At 37.0% G+C, this 22,151-nt stretch overlaps 1 protein-coding gene across 3 annotated transcripts in view; it reads left to right on the top strand.

Moving 5' to 3' along the window:
* The window catches only part of Sept7 (septin 7), an 87,296-nt gene that overhangs the window by 48,680 nt on the left and 16,465 nt on the right, over positions 1–22,151 (top strand). For all 3 annotated transcript variants that reach the window (XM_005397770.2, XM_013521220.1, XM_005397771.2), the window contains exons 4-9: positions 1,917–2,023; positions 11,180–11,280; positions 12,136–12,270; positions 17,432–17,549; positions 20,416–20,508; positions 21,950–22,046. In XM_005397770.2, the coding sequence (XP_005397827.1) occupies positions 1,917–2,023; positions 11,180–11,280; positions 12,136–12,270; positions 17,432–17,549; positions 20,416–20,508; positions 21,950–22,046 (651 nt within the window). The remainder of the gene's footprint in view (positions 1–1,916; positions 2,024–11,179; positions 11,281–12,135; positions 12,271–17,431; positions 17,550–20,415; positions 20,509–21,949; positions 22,047–22,151) is intronic.

The following is a 22,151-nucleotide window of genomic DNA, read 5'->3' as shown; positions in this document are numbered from 1 at the left end:
CAACCCTTCCCTGCCTCATTTGCAAAAGCTTTGTTTCCATCTATCCTTTTTTTCTTTCCCCTTCTTCTCTACTCCCTCCCTTATTCACCTTCCCATTTGAACATTTTCTTCCTACTTCCCAGTATCCACCAATCCTTCCATCAATATGTTAAGTTCTTAATTGACTCCTAACAGGTTTCTTTTTTAACATCTGGTTTATGTGCTACCACTGCCATCCTGCCTCTTTGCTTGCAATTTACATGGAGTATCTTTTTCCACCCTCTGCTTTCTACTTATTTTTTGTCTTTAGCTCTGAAGTGAGTCTTATAGATGGATGTAGTTGGATCATTTTTTATCCATTTTGGCTTCAGTTTACATATAAATACTAATAAGGAAGAATTAACTTTTGCCACTTTTTAATTTGCTGTCTAGATATCTTAGAGTTGTGTGATCTCTCCTTTTCCCCATTACTGGCCAGGGACAGTCCTCTGTTGATTGGCTGGGCCTTCTCTGAGTCTAGTGGTCAGTATAAGGTGAAAACCTAAGGTCTTGGGGCTTTTCTGAACATTCATTTTGTCTGCCTTGTGTGTGTCTTTTTTCTTGTATGTGTGGCTGCATTTAAATGTCATAATGTCTCAGAGTCAGCTCTGTTTTCTTAGGTGCTTATAGAGTCTGCTTAGCTCTCTACCATGACTTGTGGCTCCAGGCAGTGGACTTTAGTTTCTGTGCAGTTTTCATACCTGCTTCCCACAACTTCTGTTAGACAAGACAGAACCAGCCTTCCCTGCAGACGCAAGAGAGGTTTAAATGTAGTTGAGGGAAGGAATTGGTAACTAGGCTACTGCCCCCTTGAGGCCCAAGTGAAGCACAAAAGGCTTTGTCTTACCTCATTTGAGAGCTAATATAGGAAGAATTTAGCTAGGCATGTAACTCTTAGTAGGTTAAACATGCTCATTATTATAAATGAACTAGTAGCAGTAAATACTTTTGCTGGACATGGTGGTGCACACCTGCAATCCCAGCACATAGGGGCTGAGGCAGGGTGATTGCTGGGAGTTTGAGGCCAGCCTGAACTATGTAGTGAGAACCTGTCACAAAAAATAAAAAGAAAACAAATACTTTAACCTGTGCTGTATTAATTATTATGACTTATAATTTGATTTAACCTTGTATTATTTATACCTTGAAACTGTTTATCCTTTGTTGACAATGGGCAGTATACTTGATGTGGTGTAGACTAGACATGGAAGGCAAGGAAGAGTGAATGTTGAAAATCATACCTAATCTTCTTCTGTTGATGCCTCCTGCTTGAGGTAGAGATGAGTCTGGTTCATAGAGAGGTATCGTTTTCCTTGAGATGGTTAGTACATAGGAGAGTAAATTAGAAAGGGGTGTGTGTGTGTGTGTGTGTGTGTGTGTGTGTGTGTGTTTGTGTGTAATTTTGAATTTTATACTGAGGTATGCAATGTGATCAATTTCCTTTGTCACTGTGGTTCCTACTTTTTGTAGCTGCATTATTTCTTGCTTTGGTCATTCATTATTGTCTGTAATGAAGATTTACACTTAGATTTTTTATTTTACTGAAGCAGTAATATATAAATCATCAACTAAGATTTTCTCATAATGGCTAACTTTGATGTCTAGGAATACATTACTATTCAAAGTATAAATTACAGTATTAGATACATTCTTTTAAAGAACACATATGGTAAAAGTAAAGCGGTTATAAAATAATTGTGGTACATGTGAGTCTAATTTGATAAAAAGTGAGTGCAAAATACTTATGTTGGTCGGGAGTCTTTGAACTGTATATTTTAACATCAGTGACTTGTTAGATTAAGTACTTGAGTGAATCAAGCTTGGCTATTGCATTCATTTGGTGAAGTGGGCTGTGTCTGACAAAATTTTTTCCCCTGTTTTTTTTTTTCTCCTCTTAGGTGAATCTGGATTGGGAAAGTCAACATTAATCAACTCATTATTCCTCACAGATTTGTATTCTCCAGAGTATCCAGGCCCTTCCCATAGAATAAAAAAGACTGTACAGGTAGGTATGTTAGTACTGTGGCTTTGATGATAAGCTAGAATGATGCTAGCACACATTTGCTAGCTTAGAGGTAAGATACAAATGTGGCCCTAGCCCCAGTTTAAATGGTAAATATGACTATTCAAACAGTAAAAATAAAAACCCTAACCTTGTGTTCCTGTCCTAGTAGGTCTGAGGTGGGGTTGAGTTTCTGCACTTCACCGGTAATGCTGATGGATCGTACTTTGTATAGCAGAGGGCTAGATTCCAGATCTGTACTTCTCAGTGTGGAAACCTGTGAAGTGGCTACTACTGCTCATATTGTATTTTTGTTTGGTAGCACAGCTCTAACCTATGGAATGAAACAATTATTGTTGAACTGAAGCAAGAATGCACAGCATATGAAAGAGGAGAGAAAAGATCAGCTCTCCCTAGAGCTGGATTTAAGGACCAGGAGTGATCATCCTGGTGCACAAGGTGGGAAGGACAGCCTGCATAGGCTGGGCTAGAACTCACGGAGGGCAAACTGTAAGGGCCCTGAGAAGTTTCGTGAAGTAAATATTTTGTTTATCTCTTTTTAAGTATTTGTAGTTGTTCTAGGAAATTTTGTTTTGTTTTTGTTGTTCAATTTTTTTTTTTTTTTTTTTTTTTTTTTTTTCCCTTCATTGGGCTTGCTATCTAAAATTACTTGTACAGGTGTTCTCTAAAAACTTGAATGGCTTATTTTGTATTCAGTATTAGAAGTTTTAATCCTTAGTGAGAAAGATAAAGTTTTAACTTCCTAAATTTAGGTATTTAAATTCAACATCAGTAAAATAGGCATGTGAAGTTTTAAATGGGTTTGGTAATATAGAATCATAAGTTCAGAAATACATGGTGTAAAAGATCTGTTAGATACTATTCTTGGTGATTATTTCTGATGAGGAAATTTTCTGAGTTCTCTATTTTTTCTTACTTGCATAATAACGTTAGACCTCTGTTAACAGTAAAACTCAATACTCAGTTACGTATTTTCTTGGTGAGTTATCATCACCTTCCAGGTGCCATCCTATGCACTGCAGAGGCGTTAGCTTACTTGATTCATACAACTTTATATGGCAGATAGTTGTGTTATCCTCATTTTACAAATGAAGAAATGAAAGCTATAACAGAGATGGATTCAAATCCAGGCAGGCAGGTGCAGTCTGTATTCTGTTAAACTATGTATATATTTTATACTATAGCTACTTAATGAATGTTAATTGAATGGATTAGCCAGTTCTTAACATAGTAGATTAACTTTGCTTTACTATTTTACTCTTTTGTGGATAATGTTTTATCTAACATCTTTTTTTATTTTCACTTTGCTTTTAAAGTCTAACATATTTTCCAGTGAGGCAGTCAAGACAAAATGAACTCAAAGGATTTGATAACTAAAGCCATTTCTTCATCATAGATACTGGATACATGAAGGTAGATTAAAGGAACTTAAGGAAATGCCAGTGTAGTATAGGCCATATGATTGTTCTAGTGTAAGTTAATAAGGGATTCTTAGCAGGCATTTTTTAAAATTAATTTTATTTTTGCTATTTATTAGGTTTGGATTTGCAAACTGGACTCAGGGAGGTTTTGATTTCTTTTTAGATTCCAGATGTGAAATTTCAGTAAGCTGTTGGGTAGATGATGGAGGTCAGTGAGCTCATAAAAGTTTTGTTATTTTTCCATGTTTTATTTGAATACAGACAAGACAAGGGTACTTGCTGCTCTCTTGATGCCCCCAGGCAATAATTTTTCAAGTGGTTGAACACATGGAAGCACTGATATATGTAATCCTGGGAATTTAGTACATGAAAGTGATTGGTTTCAACAGTAGAGTGCTTATTCTCTTCAGGGCCACATATTGCAAAAAGTCTGTTACATAGGATACATATTGACCTTTTGGCACTGATTTTCCCCATTGTGTGATTGGGAATTCTTTTCATTTTTCTTCTTTATCATATTTTCTCAGTTTTATAGTTAGCATGCATTTATAATCATAAAAATGCTTTTCAGGGAAGAAAGGCCCACACATTTAAGCAGAGCGTTTTATAAATTTTCCCATATGTATATTACGTCCAGGTAAGCACCATCCAGAATAAATATATAGTACATTTCTACTGTCCCAGAAGTCTTCAGCTTGCTACCTCTCAATGTTACACTTATTTCTCCCAAGGATAAACATTTTGCTGACATCTATCTTTAGAGATTAATTTTACTTGTACTTGAATACCACATAGCTGTACTTTTATAGCTTGTTTCTTTCACTGATGATTATGCCTGTGTTATTTATTCATTTGGTGGAAGTTGTAGTTCTTCTTCCTTTGTTGGAGTGTATCGCAGTACCCCTTTAATTTTAGATAAACATTTGGGGTTTTAATATTTATTAATATGAGTATTCTTGGTAGACATAAGTATTCACTTTTTTTTTTTTTTTTTTTCTGGCACCAGGAATTGAACTCATGACCTTGTGCTTGCCAGGCAGGCGCTGTGCCACTGAGCTAAATCCCCAGCCCCTGGTATTCACTTTTATTGTATGTTGTGTGTTATGCATAAAAATATAAAGGCATTATGTTTTAATTATTTTCTTTCATTTCGATGTGTATGGTTTGTTTTTGTTTTTTTGGTACTGGGAATTAAACTTAGGGCCTCACACTTGCCAGACAGGTACTGTGCCACTGAGCTACATCCCTGGCCTCTGATGTGTATGAATGGGTCATTGGAACTCATTACTTGCCTAGGTTTCATTGAAGTACTCTTGTCATTTTAGTATTTCCTGTCTTTTTCTTACTGATTTATAGAGGAGTTCCTTATCTAAATAGTATGCCTTGTATTTTGGACATTGCGGATCTTTTCCTCGACAAGCACTTATTAGTCTAGCAGATGTGAAATGCCCTCAATTTATTAGACTCTTCTCACTGTGGCCTAGCTGAAAAATACTGTGTAAACAGATTTACCTTACTTTCAGAAACACCCCGGAGATGTCCTTTTCTGTTGTGAATGTCTTCCTGACTTCCTGTCTGGAGGACAGAGGAATATTGGGGGGGTGACAGGTTCCCTGGTATGATTGTGAAGACAGATGCTTGTGAACTGCTGTTAAATCTTTCTTCTCGGGCTGGGGATTTAGCTCAGAGGCACAGCACGTGCCTGGCAAGCACAAGGTAGTGAGTTCAGTTCCTGGTACTGGGAAAAAAACAAATCTTTCTTCTCTGTGAACACTAACACCTATCCCATCTAATAGCCAAATTGATCCTGACTAAAATCCCAGAGAACTCCTTTATGTTGAGTGAACGAACCATGAAGTATTTTTTTATATACTGGAAACACATTGAAGATCATATAAACTCTTTTGCACACTTATCCAGGAGAGACCAGGCATCCAGGAGGTCTGAATGTAGTTAGAAAATGGAATGTGGTCTTCTGTAGCCGGCTGGCTCCTCAGCAAGCCTAGTAGTCTAGCAGATGATCTGCCTTTGGAAGCTAATAAATTCTCTCAATGAAGGGGGGTAGTTACCAGCATTATATTTGGGCCCAGACATCTCAGACCAGTAAAAACATACAATCTTGGGTTTCAAAAGGCAAGTGTTTGCAATTTTCTTGACTTCAAGGTTTTTTGAAACCCTTCCAACTGTAAGAAAACACACACACACACACACACACACACACACACACACACACACACACACGAAGGAAAAAATCCTCTCCTGTGATGTGGCCAAATAGGAAGTACAGTTTTAAGAGAGACCACAATCTCACAGCCTCCTCCCTTAGCATTACCTAGTTACAAAACACTTGTGTCTTAAAGAAGAAATGTGTTCACTTTCACAGTCTTGAAAGATAGCAAGTGTTCATAATGAACAAAGAACTGATTCTCAGACTCCTGTAAATCAGTGGTTCTGGCTTGAGTGAACTTTTCAATCATAATTCCGAAGTGCTTTCCAGTTAATTCCAAAACTCTCTTAGACCTAAGGACCCTTTCCTGTGCATTTCTAGGCATGAGCTTATGCTGGGTATAAGCAGTGGTTCTCCAATTTGGACTGCATCACAGTCACTCTCAAGGCTTGTTAACAGATTGCTGAGTCCTCCCCCAGAATTCACAATACTTTAGGTTTGAGGTGTAAGGCCCAAATAATTTGCATTTGTAATAGGTTCCCAGATTGTGCTACTGCGGAACTGGGCAGTACACTTTGAGAAACCCCAACACTGCTCCCAGTGTGCTGCCTGCTGTGCTTTCATCCTGTCTCTGCAGGGAAGTGTTTTTCCTTAGTACTGTCAGAATATTTCCAGTTGTATTAAACAATGCTGCATTACTGCTGTTTTCCCCAACACAGTGAAGTGACAGGAAGGAAATCGGAGATGTGAATTCCACTTTATGTTCTGATCTCAAATACAGATCTGCAGATTGACAAAAATTTTGAGAAAAATATCACAGTGTAGCAAATTTTATTTCACAAATCATTGTATTTGAAAATTGTATTTTACATCAGTGAAAGATTGTCAGCTGTCTTTTCTTGGGAAAAACTTTTTTTAAATTTAAGATTAAATCCATGTCAGTTTTACATATTTGGAGAAGTCTTTTGTGAAATGACTGTGTTTGGTTTTTTTATTTATTTTTTTGTGTTCTTAGTTGGCAACTTTATATTGGTCCACATTAGAACTTTCTTGGTCTGTGATGTGCTGTAAATAGCTATTTTAGATTAAATGGGTACAGAATTTCTGGAGGTGAGTAAAGTTGAAAGGAGCGGATCCTGCCCCTATCTGTGGAATAACATGCCTTATAAACACCCTGAAATGTCTTTGTAGAACCCAGTTAGAAAACTTCCCTATAACTACTGGCCCCATTTTAACTTTCCTGAATCATTGACAGAACACATTTGAATGTTTTTTATAGCAGGTTTTGGAGCTGCTGTGATGATGAGCACCAAGTTCTTGTGGGTCTCAAGTGAAAAATACGAACAGTTGTGACTTAGTAATAAGCAGGTGCCACTGTGAGGTGCCACAGAAATGGCCCTGGGACCACAAATTTCAGTGGAGTGATGGGGATAGAGAGCAAGAGGCTGGGGGCAAGACCCGAGCGGCAAGTGAGGCAGTGAAGTGGGGGACACTTTGAAGGAGAGGAGGAGAGGGAATACCCGGAAGTGAATAGGGAGGACTGAAGGAGGGGTGTGGTTATTCCAGGAGACCTGAGAATGTTTGTATCCTCTGCGGCCCTTTTCTGAGAGACAAGAGGTTAGGTGTAGAGAGGAAGTGGTTTAAATAGTTGCCAGAGTGATTCAAAAATAGAAAGGGAGTATAGATCCCTGTCATTGATTGAGAAATTAGCTTTAGGAAGAAAAAGATCTATGGCGTTAAGTACTAGGGAGGTTCAGTGGGGAGTCAAACAAATTGGGACTCTTACCTCTAAGTGGAGGTGAGGTACCACGGTGGTGGATGTAGTAGAGGAGAGGGCTTGGGAAGAGCCATATGAGGACATGGGAGAGACCTGAGACTAAGGAGCCTGTGAAAGGAGGTTAGATGGTGGAGAAACTCCCACTGAGGTTGAAGGCCATGAACTTTATAGTGGGAACAGAAAGGTGAGTAGATTTTTCTGGGTTAGTTTCAAATGGGATATGGGCAGGAAAAGGAAAGAAATTAAAGGTAGGGCATGGATTTGTTTCTGGAAAATGAAAACAAGGGATGTGAGGTCTCACTATAAGGAGATTGGGAAGTGGTGGGCAGTGTGGTACAAGGGTAGAAGGCAAAATAGAAACTTCAGATCAGCTTTCTGCTCGGTAAACTAAAGTAGTTCTGGGTATTGCTGAAAACAAAGGAGGCTTCAGACATAATTCTTGTGAAGTTTAACATACTTAGCAGTCTTGGTTATGAAGCTATAGAGTGAACAAGGGAGGTTTGATTGTTTCCTCTCAGATTGAAAGACTGAACAGTATTAGAGGAGTACCTAGATTTCTGGAATTTAGTAACCAAAAGAGGCCTCAATAAATAATTATACATAAACAGTATAATGGGTTTAGTTTATTTACTTTTCACGAAGAAATGGTTGAAAAATGACTCTGCTTTCATTCTGTTGGTATTAAATTATGCATTTTATCTTAGAGAACTGTGAGTGAAATATGCTAGTGTGACCTGCTTAGGAAAGTGCATGGGAAAATGGCCATTTGGAATAGATTTGTTAAGAAAAGTTTGGAATTCCTGGACTTGAACTAATTTGTTTTCCATGGATCCCATGAGAATACTTGAGAAGGCAGATGATGGGATACATTGGACCTGTGAATGGCACTAGTTTACAGTTATATTTTCTGGATCTCTTCCATATGGTACTGACTTCTTTGTATTTGACCATTTATGGATAACACAGAATTTCATAGGCCAGAGAAGAAAAGAAGCTTTATGGTTTATAAACAGACTCTTTGAATTTTTCTTATCAAGTCAATAAACAATTAAGTTGTTGAACTATTTTTTATTTTTGTTTTTAGCTGTATTTCCTCACCCTTGGCTTTGTTTCACATAAGAAAACACCTTAAAATTTAAGCTGTAGTAAGGTGTGTGGTTAGTATATAGTGTGTCGCTCATAGTAGAATGGGCTTTATGTATAAGGGAATAGAAATGGTTTGAAATAAAATTGGAAGAATATTCGTGTAGAACAAATACATTTTGTATCAAGTAAAGGGATGATATGATTACTTTGGACATCTTTGCTTTCGTTACTGTTGCCGTAAATACATGACCTGTTTTTATGAAGGAGGTGGGAGTGAACTTGATATACTTGGACATGTTAGATTTGACCAGGTCATCCTTTGACTAGAGGACCACAGGTAAATGAAATGTTATTTTTCTAAGCTGGATGAACTGATAGTTTTTTGTTTTGATAATCTAACACTGATAAATAGCACAACTTATTTATTGCTTACTTTTTACATTAGTCAGCTTTTCCATTGCTGGGACAAATTACTTGACATATACAACTTAAAGGAGAAAAGGTTTATTTTGGCCAATGGTTTCAGAGCTTTCACTCCATGGTCAGCTGGCTCCAAGGCAGAAAGATGATGCAGGGTGTGGCAGAGGAAAGCTGTCCACCTCTTGGTAGCCAGGAAGCAGAGAGAGGGTCCAACAGAGAAGAGGTGTAGTCTTCAAAGGCAGCCCCTTAACCCAGTCCTCCAACTAAGCCCCTTCTCCCAGGAGCCCATTCAGCCAGGGGCTTGTTAGTGAATCAACCCATTGATGAGATTAGCATGAGTGTTTGGGGGGACACATCATATTTAAGCTATAACGCTTTTTAATCTACAGCAAAATTAATACTTAGTTAATATTCTATCTAATAGTACACATTTGGTAGATAAATATGATTATATTTGGGGTACTCAGATGTTTTGCTGGTAGTTTATACTAAGATCAAAGCATTTTGAAGAACATTGATCATTCTGCTCTATCAAAAATATTTTAATGCATATGCTAATTTGTTTCATTTATACTACTAGGTTCTCTTAGTTCATTGAAAAGAGTTTTGTGCCATTATCTGTTTGTTTTTTCTTTGTAAGAATCTTTTTTGTCTCTGAATAACTGCTGTGAAGATAATGATACAATGTGTTAACTGTTGTTCTCTTACTGTGTTATTATAAATTTTTTAAATTTTTCATAAAATAAAAAAAATGCATTCCAAAGCTAAAAAGTAATAAAAGATAGGAAGCTCCTGAATAGACATGAATGTCTAAATCTTAGGGAGCTTTTGCAGTTTTAATAAGTTTTGTTCTTGAGAATAAACCTCTTTTACCTAAAAGTGGTGATTATAAACTTGCCCTGTGTGCTTTGGTAGCCACATCTGGCTATTTAAATTTGAACTCATGCAAATTAAGTAAAATTGAACATTCAGCTTCCCAGTTGCACTGGTCAGCATTTGATGGAGGGTGAAGCCACTGGCCAGTAGCTGCCGTATTGGACAGTGCAGATACAGAGCTGTTCCATCATCTAGAAAGTGCTGGTGAACAGCATTGCTGCAGGCTTCTTCCTCAGCAACCTTAGTGTAAGCTCCTGAGTCTGCACCTGCAGACATTGTGGAAACACCAAAGGGAACTAGAGAGACACCCTCTTTTATGTAACTCTTTTATGTAATATACCAAACTTTTCCTACCTTGAGATGAGTCACTTCCCCTTCCCAAAGTCTACTAATCAATGTAAATGGCTGGCATTGCTTTTCATTGCATTTGCCCCTAAAGCTGGTAGTCTTTGTGCCATTTTATGGCATTTAGCACTCAATTTTGAGTATAATTTTTGTTTCTTTAAGTTAGCCTGTCAGCATACATGGTGCCTCTAACCTTGGCAGACACTTGATAACTGGAGAAATTATTCCCTTTTTCCACTTAAATCAAGCATTTGCTTTATTTCAGGCACCTAAAAGCTGGTAATTTGCCAGTAGCAATAACCTGTGCTCAGAATAAGTGATGTCTGCCTTCTGATACAGAGCTTGGGATTACAGAATATCTTCAGTTGTGCCAGGAACTATTGTGTTTAAGACTTTCTCAAACATTTTTAAAATAATGAATACGTAGTTTTACTTCCTGGACTCCTCTCATCGCACTGTTGAGAATCGTACTGCTCATTGCACTGTTCACATTTGAGAAGAGAATTGGGTCTTAGCCATTACATAAATATAATCACAGCCATGCCTCAGCATGGCTGAGGGGAATGGTAAAAAGTTCGCTTGAGTAATTAGTTTGGACCAAACTACATGGATGTAGTCCAGGAAGGCATTTATTATAAGTGGTAGATTTGATGTACATGTCTAATTAATCACATTGAACTCTATCAATTACTGAATCATTCAAAATGTTTATTTATATTGTTAGATATGCATTTGGGTAATGCAAATATTATAAGGGTTTGTAGGCTATTACCACTGTAACAGTCAGCTTTCCTTCCTTATACCAATTATGAGCCATTAAGGAAGTATGAATTTACAAAGATTGACATTCTACTTATATATGTGCTTTTTTTTCATCAGGTAACTAGGACTCAAGTGTCCACAATCGCTGATTCTAAAGAAAATGGAGTAGATTTAATTTGCAGCTTCCAGATTGGTTTTGATAAACTTGAATTTCTCTGTATTATACTCCTTATAGGAAACCAGTGAGTGGTGTAATGAATGATATTAACCATTGACTCTTACAGGTGGAACAGTCCAAAGTTTTAGTCAAAGAAGGTGGCGTTCAGTTGCTGCTCACAATAGTTGATACCCCAGGATTTGGAGATGCAGTGGATAATAGTAATTGGTAAGTTGTGTTCATCCTCATTGCTTTCCAGGATACTTGGGGTACTGGGGAGGTTAGATGTTTTCTGCTTAACATTTTAAAATGTCTTACCTAGCAGAGATCATTGAACTTGTTCATAGACCATCTTTGCCACTTATTTGGAAATGTTGTATTACTTCCTTTTTTATGCAGTGGAGTTAATATCTTTAGTAAAATTACTTTTAAGACATTCTAAAACAGTAAAGTTAGATACAATAATTCTTGTAAGTTTAAAGCTTTGCTCTACTGCAGTTTTATCGATTTGTATAAATTATTTTCTGTCACATCCTAATTTACCTAATTTTTAGGGCTTCAGCTTTTTCATAACTTAGAAGTACATTAAATACCCATAAAATTCTAGTCTGAAGCAATTTTCTTTGTATTTTATAAACTTTTTATTTTTGATTTCTACATTGCTTTTGAGGTAGTTTTCTCTCAACTTTAAAATACATAAAAAATTCATCATGGACTTTTTATTTTGCTTGCAGTAATGTATCTTCACTTCAAATTTGAAACTAGACCTGTTTTCACATTGTGTAATATCTTAGCATTGATATAGTCATTACTGCAAATAATATGCTAATAATTAATTAGCTGTGTTTTGACAGTAAACAATTCTTTTTTTTTATTTTGAAAGTTTCCAAGTAATGAATGAAGATTTATGTAGTATAATTTTTACCAGTTTGAATCAGTGGGAAGCATAATTAGAGATGTCTTCCACTGATAGATTGGTATTTACCTAGCTAAAAATATTGATTGTTGCCCTTTAATTGTCATTAGTTGTTCACTGATTTATGGAATTGCAATTTAATCCTTTTGTTTATCTGCATTCTGTAGCTGGCAGCCTGTGATCGACTACATTGATAGTAAATTTGAGGATTACCTAAACGCAGAATCGCGAGTGAACAGACGTCAGATGCCTGATAACAGGGTGCAGTGTTGTTTATACTTCATTGCTCCTTCAGGACATGGGTCAGTAGTACCTTGATGCTTCCGGTGCTTTGTTCCTGCTGCTGCTGCTGCTGCTGTTTGTGTATCTTTAGAATCTTGTTGTTAGACCAGTTATAAAGTACCACATTCCATATAGAAATGGCATGGAAGTAACCCTTCAAAAACTCCTATGAAAGTTACCAGTGATTTTGCTCCTTAGTTCCTGAGGCTTGAGAATTTCACCTGTTTCGTGGTAGGAAACCATCTTTCTAGCGTGGTTTGAGGTCTCAACCTGACTCATTTTTGTTTGACCCTCTTTTAGCACTCACTGAACTACCAAATGAGGAACAGCAGTAACCATGGGGTTTAGACATACTCTCAGGGTTCCCAGTGTATTAGTAGCAGTCTGGTAGGGAAGGAAATCAGAGCTTAAGTGCCAGTGTTCTCTCACACCATTTCTTTCTTCATTGAGTCTGTTGACTCCTGTTTCCCGTAGTGCTCAACATCACACTATTTAGGTTTCATATCATAGTGCCAGCCTCGTAGGTAGCTAGATGTACATCTGGTCTGATTGTTCTTTTTCTTAGTATGTAGCCTGTACTCCCTTTGTTGTTACTCCTTGTACCCATTTTCATTTTGACTTAGATACATGCCATTATTAGTTGCAGATTTTTTTTTTTTTTTGGTCTTTTTGAGACAGGGTCTCCCTGTGCAATTCAGGCTGGCCTTGAGCTCACTTTGTAGCCCAGGCTGGTCTTGAACTCAGAACAATTCTCCTGCCTCAGCCTCCCGAGTGCTGAGATTACGGGGGTGCACCACCACAACTGGCTAGCAGAGGTTTCTAATTACTATTGAATCTTTCTTAGAATAAATGGCTGTCATAACTCAGCCATTTAATGTCTCTCCACCAAAAGAGAGACTACATCACTGGACTGTGGTGTAGTCTTAGACTAAATGGTATTGTGATTGTAGTACTGGGAACCAGTTCCCTTCACAAGCCTACCTTTCTTTCATTTTTGGCTTCTCTCTCCATCTTTTTCCTAGGATGGTCTGATGCCCATTTTCACTCACTTTCTTGGTGCACGAGGGATCCATAATTATATAATTACCATTGTGCAGTGTCAGATTGGAGTGGTGAAAAATGTTTCTTCCATTTCTAATATTCTGTAGTTTTCTGAGTTTATATATTTATGTCAGTTAACTGACTCATCTACTTAAAAAGCTCAATAAAAGTAATCTCAAAAATATGATACATTGTATAGCCTTCTGTGAGTACTTGGGTAGCTGCTTCTTGAATTTTACATCTTTTTAATCATTCTGTTTTAACTTGTGAACACTTTTTTCTGGAACTCATCTGTATGAAATCTTTAATCTAGAGTTAAGTCAATAGAAATTAGTCAGTTTATATCTTTGGGACTCTCTCCAACTTTTGGTAATTCTCATGAAATCACATTCCTCCCATTCCCCTGGGGAAAATTTATTTCTTAAAATTGCATGGGAAATAAAAGGGTTTTTTGTTGTTGTTAAGAAAAAATTTTTTCTGTGATTCAAATGATGTGTAGTGGCATTGAGCCATTTCTTGTTTGTCACAAGGGATGGGCGTTCCCATGTATAAAAATGTGCATTTGAATAGATTCTCAGCTTAACTATTTTTAGGAATGGAGAAAAATTTTGCCTATTGGTATGTGATGCTATAGATTAAGTGAAAGAATTCGACACTGAATTGTATGTAGAACTCCAAAGACCTTTCTGTCTTGTTCAGGAATTCCTTACATTCCCTTTTTAGAAGGATCCTATTTTTAAAGCAATAGTAAATGGCCCATCAATGTACTTTCAGTTTTCAGGGTGGTTTTATTTGTTTCTGTGGCACTGAAGAAGGAACCTAGGGCCTTGGCACTGAGCTGCCCTGCTCATCCCACCCGTGTCTTGCTGAGCTGGAACTTTGATCTTCCTGCCACATCCTCCCAGAGCACTTAGATTACAGACTTGCATTACCACACCCACCTTAAAATGCTGTTTTATACTTCTAATATTGATTACCTCTTTAAAAGACCAATGTCAATGAGTTTTAGGCCATTTTTCCCCTTAGAAATAAATATTTGTCATTTGTTCTGCAGTCATTTATTTTGCTGTAACTTTTCCTTGAATGGAACTTACCTTTTAAAAATTCTAAAAGAGCTTTTTGTTTTGAAAAACACAATTTAAAAATTTAATTTGTTTAAGAGCTGAAACTAAAGGTACTGAAGAAAAATTTTCAACCTTGGTCTATAATCAGCATATGAATTAAATGCTTTCTGCTGTTGATATTATATAAACTTTTGAAATTTATATACTGATTTTAAAAGACATAAGACTTTCATCAAGACTTTACCCCCCCCATTTAATTTTTAAACTGATTTAAATGTTTTCTGGCCTTGTGTTTTATACTTTAGAAGTTGACTTCCTTGATTACCTCTCATGATTATTTTTAAATGTCTTTCTCTTTAGAAGTTGAGATAGTATAATAAGTACTCAATTTAAATAACAGAATTAAATCAGAACTCCTGCTTTGCTTTTATACATAAATCTTGTTAATTTGGATTTGACTGTTTTATATTAAATGCTCTTAAGATTTATTAACATTTTATGTTAACTGAATCGTACTTTTTTAATTGGCTTAAGCAGACATAAATATATAAAAGCAGATATAAATCTTTGTATAAGCCTGTGATATAATGGCTTACTGAGGCATTGGTGATTTAAAGTTTTCCTAAGTATAAACTGGTAAATCAACTGTAAGTACTTACAAACCTGAGACTGAATTGGCCGTATAATTGGCTTTTATATTTAGTGTACAAAATGATAGATGAAAAGAAGCAGGACTTACTTCACAGAGACAAATAGGATTTTTTTCTGTTAGTACTAGTGACCCAAGGGCACTGTTTCAAGTAATGTAGACAGTGCGATTATTCTAGCCACAGTCTCTCTTCCAGAGTGCCCCTTACTCTGAATGCCTGTAATAAATTCCAGGGCATTCAAGACCAGGAGAGTTGGAGTAGCAGGCAGCTGTCTGACCTCTCCATATATGTTTCCTTCCTCGTCCCCTCTCTTTGTGCTGGTCAGCCATACCACTGTATGTGGTATGTATTCAAACTCCTTAAACTCTGTGCCCTGTTGTTCCCATTTTTAACTCTATGTTTATTTTTATTTATTTAAAAATACTAAGCAATTTAACACTAAGTAATCATCAATAAAATTAACAGCAAAGATATTTATTCTGTTTTCTCATTGTTTTATAAAAGTTAAGGGATGCCAATTTAGCCAGGCTTTGTGACACAGGCCTGTAATCTGACCACCCTGGGAGGCTGAGGTGGAGAGTTGCAAATTCAAACTCAGCCTAGGCAATTTAATGAGACCCTTTCTCAAAAAACTAAAAGAGGTGGGGGATATGTTCCTCAATGCAAAGGCCTGGCTTCAGTCCTCATCCCCCACCCCCAGGAGTACCACCTTAGAGTGGTATTCCTAATGCCTCATGTTTTTATTATCTTCATGGGGAACCTTAATTTTTAGTCCCTCAAATATTCTAGATCTGAGGACTTTGTTTGATTTTCACTTAAACTTATTAAAGGAAGTAAAGAAAAAGATAACAGTTTACTTTTTGGTCAGCATATATTTGAACCCCTTCACCACCTCTTCAGCATTATGCTAGGTGCCAAGGATATAGATGACTGTGAGGTACAAACCTCCCCACTGAGGATGCTTTTTTAATGAGGTGGGAAAAACAAATACACAGAAGGGTGATTACTGTATCACATACGAAGTATGTGGTCAACTAGAAAAATGCCAGTCTTAGTTAGAGAAGGGTTGGAAACCAGACTGGGAGCCAGGGCCAAAAGAGTGAATAGGAATCAGGCTGGTTCAGAAGATAGTGGGATTATAGGGTGTTCCAGGCAGAGATCTCGTCCTGTGGCCAGAAGTTCAAGTGTGGCACTTTCAGGGAATTGGGAGTTCAGAAGGACATGGCAAAAGATAGGCCAAGAATGCTGAGAAGGGAGCCAGCTGGAGAAGCTTTCTCTTCCAGCCTTATAGGCCATGCTGGTTGAGGAATCTGGCCTTCAGTGTAGTTTACATTCAAGTAATGACTTGATCTTTCGCTGCAGTGTGGATGGCTTGTAGAAGACGGAAAGGCTTATTGAGTTGTCCATTCCACAGGTCTTGGTGGCCTGAACTAAAGTAATGGAAACAGATGTTCTGGCATGGGTGCCAGAATGTACACGTGTGTTTTCGTCAGTGGGTCCTGGTGAGTCTCTGAAAATAGGGAGTCCCAGGTTTCAAGCTTGAGTCACTGGGTAGATTATAGTATCATTCACTGAGATGGGATGCATAGAAGACAGCATGGAGATTCAGAGTGAGCTTCTGATTTTTGGAGCCCAAGGGATGTCCCAATAATCTATCCACTGGATAAATGCAACTCTGGAATTTCAGAGCAAGATTTGGACTGCGTATAAAGATGTGGGAGTTACTGGCCCCAACAGTATAATTGAAGTCTATTGTAGTCACCATAACCTTACAGAATATAGTAAGAGAACAGGGCCTACTGGCGAATCTAGTTGAATGCAGCTTTTTCAGGGATGAGCTTACAAAGAGGATCCTGAGAAGCGCCCTGAGGATCCCAGAAGAGCCTGTGCAGCAGTAATGGCAGACACAGTGTAATGGGCACGTTAGTGTGGTCAGCACCACAGAGGAGGTGTTTGTGACTGGAAGCGCAGCGGCCAGGTGGTAGAGTGCCATGTCATAGCAGATGTTGGAGATTGTCCTGAGCATCTTGTTGAAAGATAGTTGGTAGTACGAACTGAATGTATAGTTGAAAGAGAGCTACCATTTTTCATGTTTTTTTTTTTTTTAAAAAACCTTGCAAATTTTAATAGTAAATATAGAGCCAAAATACAAAAAGTTGTTAGGGCCTCTTTGGTTTTTCCAGTTCCTCTCTAAGGCCCAAACCCCTCTGACCAGGGAGTTTAAGGGCAGGAGTCAAAAAGCCTTGTTAGCCACTCCAGTGTTTCTTAAAGTCCTGTTGTTCCTGTTGGCTGGTCCAATGCATGTTCCGAGGAAACGTTTCAAGTAAGTAAAGTAGTTCGTTGCATTTAATTGATCATCAGGGATATAAAAAAAATCTGTTCCCCAAATTGGTCATTGTAGTCATATTCAATACTATGTATTTCAGACTTAAACCGTTGGATATTGAGTTTATGAAGCGTTTGCACGAGAAAGTGAATATCATCCCACTGATTGCCAAAGCTGACACACTCACACCTGAGGAATGCCAACAGTTTAAAAAACAGGTGAGCAGGATAAATTAACTCTGAGATTCTCCTACCCTTCATGTACTTTGCAGTTTTATTTTTAATGAAACATGTTGCAGTCCATGTCTCTTGAGACTCCACTACACTGTTTGTACTGTATTACAAATTAATCTTGAAAATAATCTTTTACCTTTTCTTCCAAAAGCTCTTACCCAGTATCACAGTACCCATATTAATTTGTCAGTTTTTAAAGAAGCCTATTTTATTTTGTTTTTTGTTTTTTGTTTTTTTTTGGTACCGGGAATCAAACTCGGAAACCAAACTCAGGTACCTTGTGCTATGTAGCCCAGGGTGACCTCAAAACTCGTGGCTATCCAACTGCCTCAGCTTCCCAAGTGCTAGGATTACAGATGTGTGCCACTGCACCCAGCAGATAACCTACTTAAAATATATACTTTTTTATAACCCCTATCACCACCCCCTCCCTCACACCCTTTAGAATTATTTTGCTTTTCAGGAATGCTGAACATTTTTTAAAGCAAGGGTTTGATGCTTTTTAAAAAATTTCTTTTGTGGGGCTGGGGATATAGCTAAGTGGCACAGCACCTGCCTGGCAAGTGCAAGGTCCTGAGTTCGATTCCCGGTACCAAAATAAATAAATAAATGAATGAATAAATAAATATTTGTGAACATTTTGTTCAAAAGGTTTGTCTTTGAGCAGTAGTATGTATTTGGTATTGCCTATATGTATTTATGTAGATTCTTCTTATTCTGGATATTTAGTTCTGTCTTAGTTTCACAAGTTTATTTTCTTTTTGCTCCTTGTATCTTAATTTTGTTTTCATTGGACTTTATGCAGTACACGCATACATGCGTGCACACACACACCATTCAAGCTTTTTTCTAAACTAGTGTCCATTTATCTCAGTAACACTGAGTCAAAGGCAGATGTTCTTCATTTTATTGTGTTTGACTTATTATACCTGACACATTATGAAATTAGGCTCAATATATGGAACTCTCTTCTGTTGCATCATTCTTTTTTATTTTGTACCAGTGTTACATTTTTTAAACCATAGCAATTTTGGGTCATACTTTATAGACTTTAGTATTATCTCTTACTATCCTTCTAGTCCTTTTTGTAGCAAAACACTTTTATACCTTTTTTAGTATAAATTTTAGAGTACAGTACCTTGAAGCCTGTTACAGAAACAAATTTGTTTGCTTTGAAGTTGTGTTAATGCAGATAAATTTGGAGAGTGTCTTGTATTGTTTTTACTATGCTTAATATTTCACCAGGCCTGTATTTCTCTATTTATTTTACATTGATTCATTCTGACTTGTATTTTGTAATGTGGTTTCTAAGTTTCAAATATTAGTCGTATAATATATTTTCCCCTTCTGTTTTGAGTTATCGCCATTTAGATTTGTACTGATAACTTGGAGATGAAAAAGATAAATAAGTAGTGACATATGCTTCCAAATTGGTCACAATGTAGTGGTTGTGAGGTTATCTTTTCATTTTCTGTCTTTGTTTCACGGGGCTGGACTCATGTTTGCTTGCACACGCTTCATCATGAATCCACACTCTGAGCCCTCATTTTCTTTTATTATATACTTAGGATAGTGGTTCCTATCCAGGGTACCTACCACAGTCACCTAGAACCATTCTGAGAATGATTTGTTGGGCCTGATCCCTTTGAAGTGGCTCTGTAGATAGAGAAGAGGCTGCAGCATTTACCTTGAAAGTGCTCACTCAGAACCCCTGACCAAGGATCACTGCTCTTAGCGCTAAGGACAGGACAGCTATTTCTTTTTCTTTGCTAGTTGTCAGCTTGTTACTTACTCTCATGCTTTTTTTCTGTATAAGTAAAGCCCTACTTTGAAGCTGTTCACATACAGTGTAATCACTATTATTAGTCTACTGTTTGGTTATAAGAAAATGTTGTTTTTTTTTTTTTTAAATGAAAAAAAAAAAAAAAAAAAAACAAGATGTGGCCCTGGATTTTTCAGTGATAATTTTTACTTGTTTACTTCTAACTAGTATAGTAACCACGTAACTTGTTTTGTTTAAGGAACCTTTGCTGCCCTGGGGAACTTCGTGCCATCAGAATAACACAACATCTAAAATGTATAGGTAGTAGTGGGTATATTAGCCATAGAGGTGTTGGGAGTTCAGAAAGCTGGGCAGTTGAAAATTATTCGAATGTCTGTACTTCCATTCAGAATTAGAAGTGATTTTTGACAAGATAGTGTAATTTGAATGAGGTCTTTCCTGATGTTACCAAGTTGGTTTTCTGCATTCTTCCTACTAACTCTTGAGCTTGTTGCCTTGTAGGCCAAGTTTTCTCTGTGTGAACTTGTTTAGTCATATGTCTGGTGCGTCTTTATTTGTGACTGTGTGTGTATGTACATGCAAGGATATCGTTCTGATTAAAGTGTAAATTTTCCTCCTGGAGCCAATGTTGTACTTAGCTCTAATTACCTTTGCCATGATTTGCTAACAGTTTTAGGTGACTTCAAGTCCTGTTGATCAGCTAAGTAAGACAGTGTCCAGAGAAAGAATTTCGGTTCTAGTAACTGAATGACCTAAGGTCATCATATTAGCAACCAACTGGAGAAATTCCTTTCTAGAACCTTAAATGTGTTTTAGAACACTTTTAGTATGATAACCATGTGACTTTAGTACTTCTGAAATAGATTTTGGTATTTGCATGTAAACTTTATAGTTTAAAAAAAGAATAGCTTAGTTGCTTGTTTTTTAGATTATAGTTCTGTATCATTGAAAAGCAATAAAGAGCCAGAAATTGAGGTTCATAAGAATCCAAGAAGTATTTGATAAAAAATAGGGCTAATATACTGATGATGTATGGTGCTCTTTTGCTAACTACTACTTCTGTTTTAGATAATGAAAGAAATCCAAGAACATAAAATTAAAATATATGAATTTCCAGAAACAGATGATGAAGAAGAAAATAAACTGGTTAAAAAGATAAAGGTAAGTTTATTCCTATACATAAACTAAAATATTTTCCAGCCTTACAAGCGTACTCTGCTATCCGCAGGAAAGACCAAAAATATCAAGGTTTTAAGTAGTTGGCTTCCAAAATAAATGAGGTTATATAATGTTGAATTCAGCTTTGCAGTTAACTTTGTTGATGAGTTGTTATGTAAGGCATGGAATGGGTTGGTGAATAATGAAGTCCAAATGGGTTTCGGTTAACTGGCTTTACACACACACACACACACACACTCTTTGTCACCTTAAGAATACAGTAATGAGAACAGAAATTGCATTCTGTTAATGTTTGAGTTTGTCAGAGTCAGGCAGAAATGTATTTTGTTTGCCCTTGTATAAAAAGTGAACCACAAATCCACACCAGAGTGATTTTTCTATTTTAATTTCTCATGGTTTCTGAGTATCTTGGATCTAAAAACTGTGTGTGTGTGTGTATACATGTATACATACACATACATGCAGTCTACCAAAAAAATGTATATACCAGGAAAGGAAGAACTTGTATAAATATTTTAATACTGAATTTATTGAGTCATCATGAGATTAATGTAAGTTACTTTTGGTCTCTTACAATTACAAAAGGTGCTGAAAGTGCTGCCATTAGCTTCCAGACATTTATTAGTATGACAGACTGAAGTGTGCATACATGTTTTTTTTTTTGCCAGATCCTGTCTATTTGGGTTTTTGTTTTGCGGGTTTCTATTTGCGTGGTTGGTTGGTTGATTGTTTTTTTTGAGGCAGGGTTTGGCCACGTAGTTTAGGTTGTCCTTCATGTGACAGTCCTCAGCTCAGCCACAGAGTGCACCACCATGCACAGCCCTAAAAGCGGTATAGTAAGTGATGGCATTGTTTAAGCAAATCCAGTTATTTTAGAATTAAGAAACATTTATGTCTGACCAGTGAAGTATTTCTGAGGTTTATGAAACAACTGCATGTACATTTCTGGGAGCTGTATGAATCCTGAAGGGTTTTGCTCGATTGAGTCGGGGCAAACACAAATATCACTTGACTCTGAAGTCTCCACAGCCAGAGTTTAGCGAATCTGATATTCCCTGCTTCTGGTATTATTAAGGTTGGTTTATGGTCAGCAGGCTTTCCCCGTCTAAATGCCAGGATATTTTTTACCCCTTCCACCTCAGCTTTTTGATGTGATTTTTTAGCAGATAATTTGACCAGCATGTGTCTTAGTATTCTTAAAATTTCAGAGAAAATATTACTTACCATTGCTTACCTGGGTGGTAATGGCATTTTAGTAAATACTATGTTATGGCAATTTACTAAATACTTGTTGACTGGCCTATAACAGTGAATGTAGAAACAAAGTAATCTTTCTTATTCTTTCAACTGATGTCTCTTCTGTATTATTCTTGAGCTGTGAGGACTAAGAGGTATATGTGAGCCAGAATACTTTATTTTCTAGGACCGCTTACCTCTTGCTGTGGTGGGTAGCAACACTATCATTGAAGTTAATGGCAAAAGGGTCAGAGGAAGGCAGTACCCATGGGGTGTGGCTGAAGGTAAGGTTTTCTTCAATGAATGACTTCTTCTAAGATCTTACAGCTGTATTTAAACATTTATGTTTATATTAAGTGGTACAATGTGCGTACTCTTTGGATTACTCT

The sequence above is a fragment of the Chinchilla lanigera genome, unplaced genomic scaffold (assembly GCF_000276665.1).
Source record: "Chinchilla lanigera isolate Chin_1 unplaced genomic scaffold, ChiLan1.0 scaffold00059, whole genome shotgun sequence".
Classification (NCBI taxonomy): Eukaryota; Metazoa; Chordata; class Mammalia; order Rodentia; family Chinchillidae; genus Chinchilla; species Chinchilla lanigera.
This window is presented reverse-complemented; position numbering and strand designations above follow the sequence as displayed.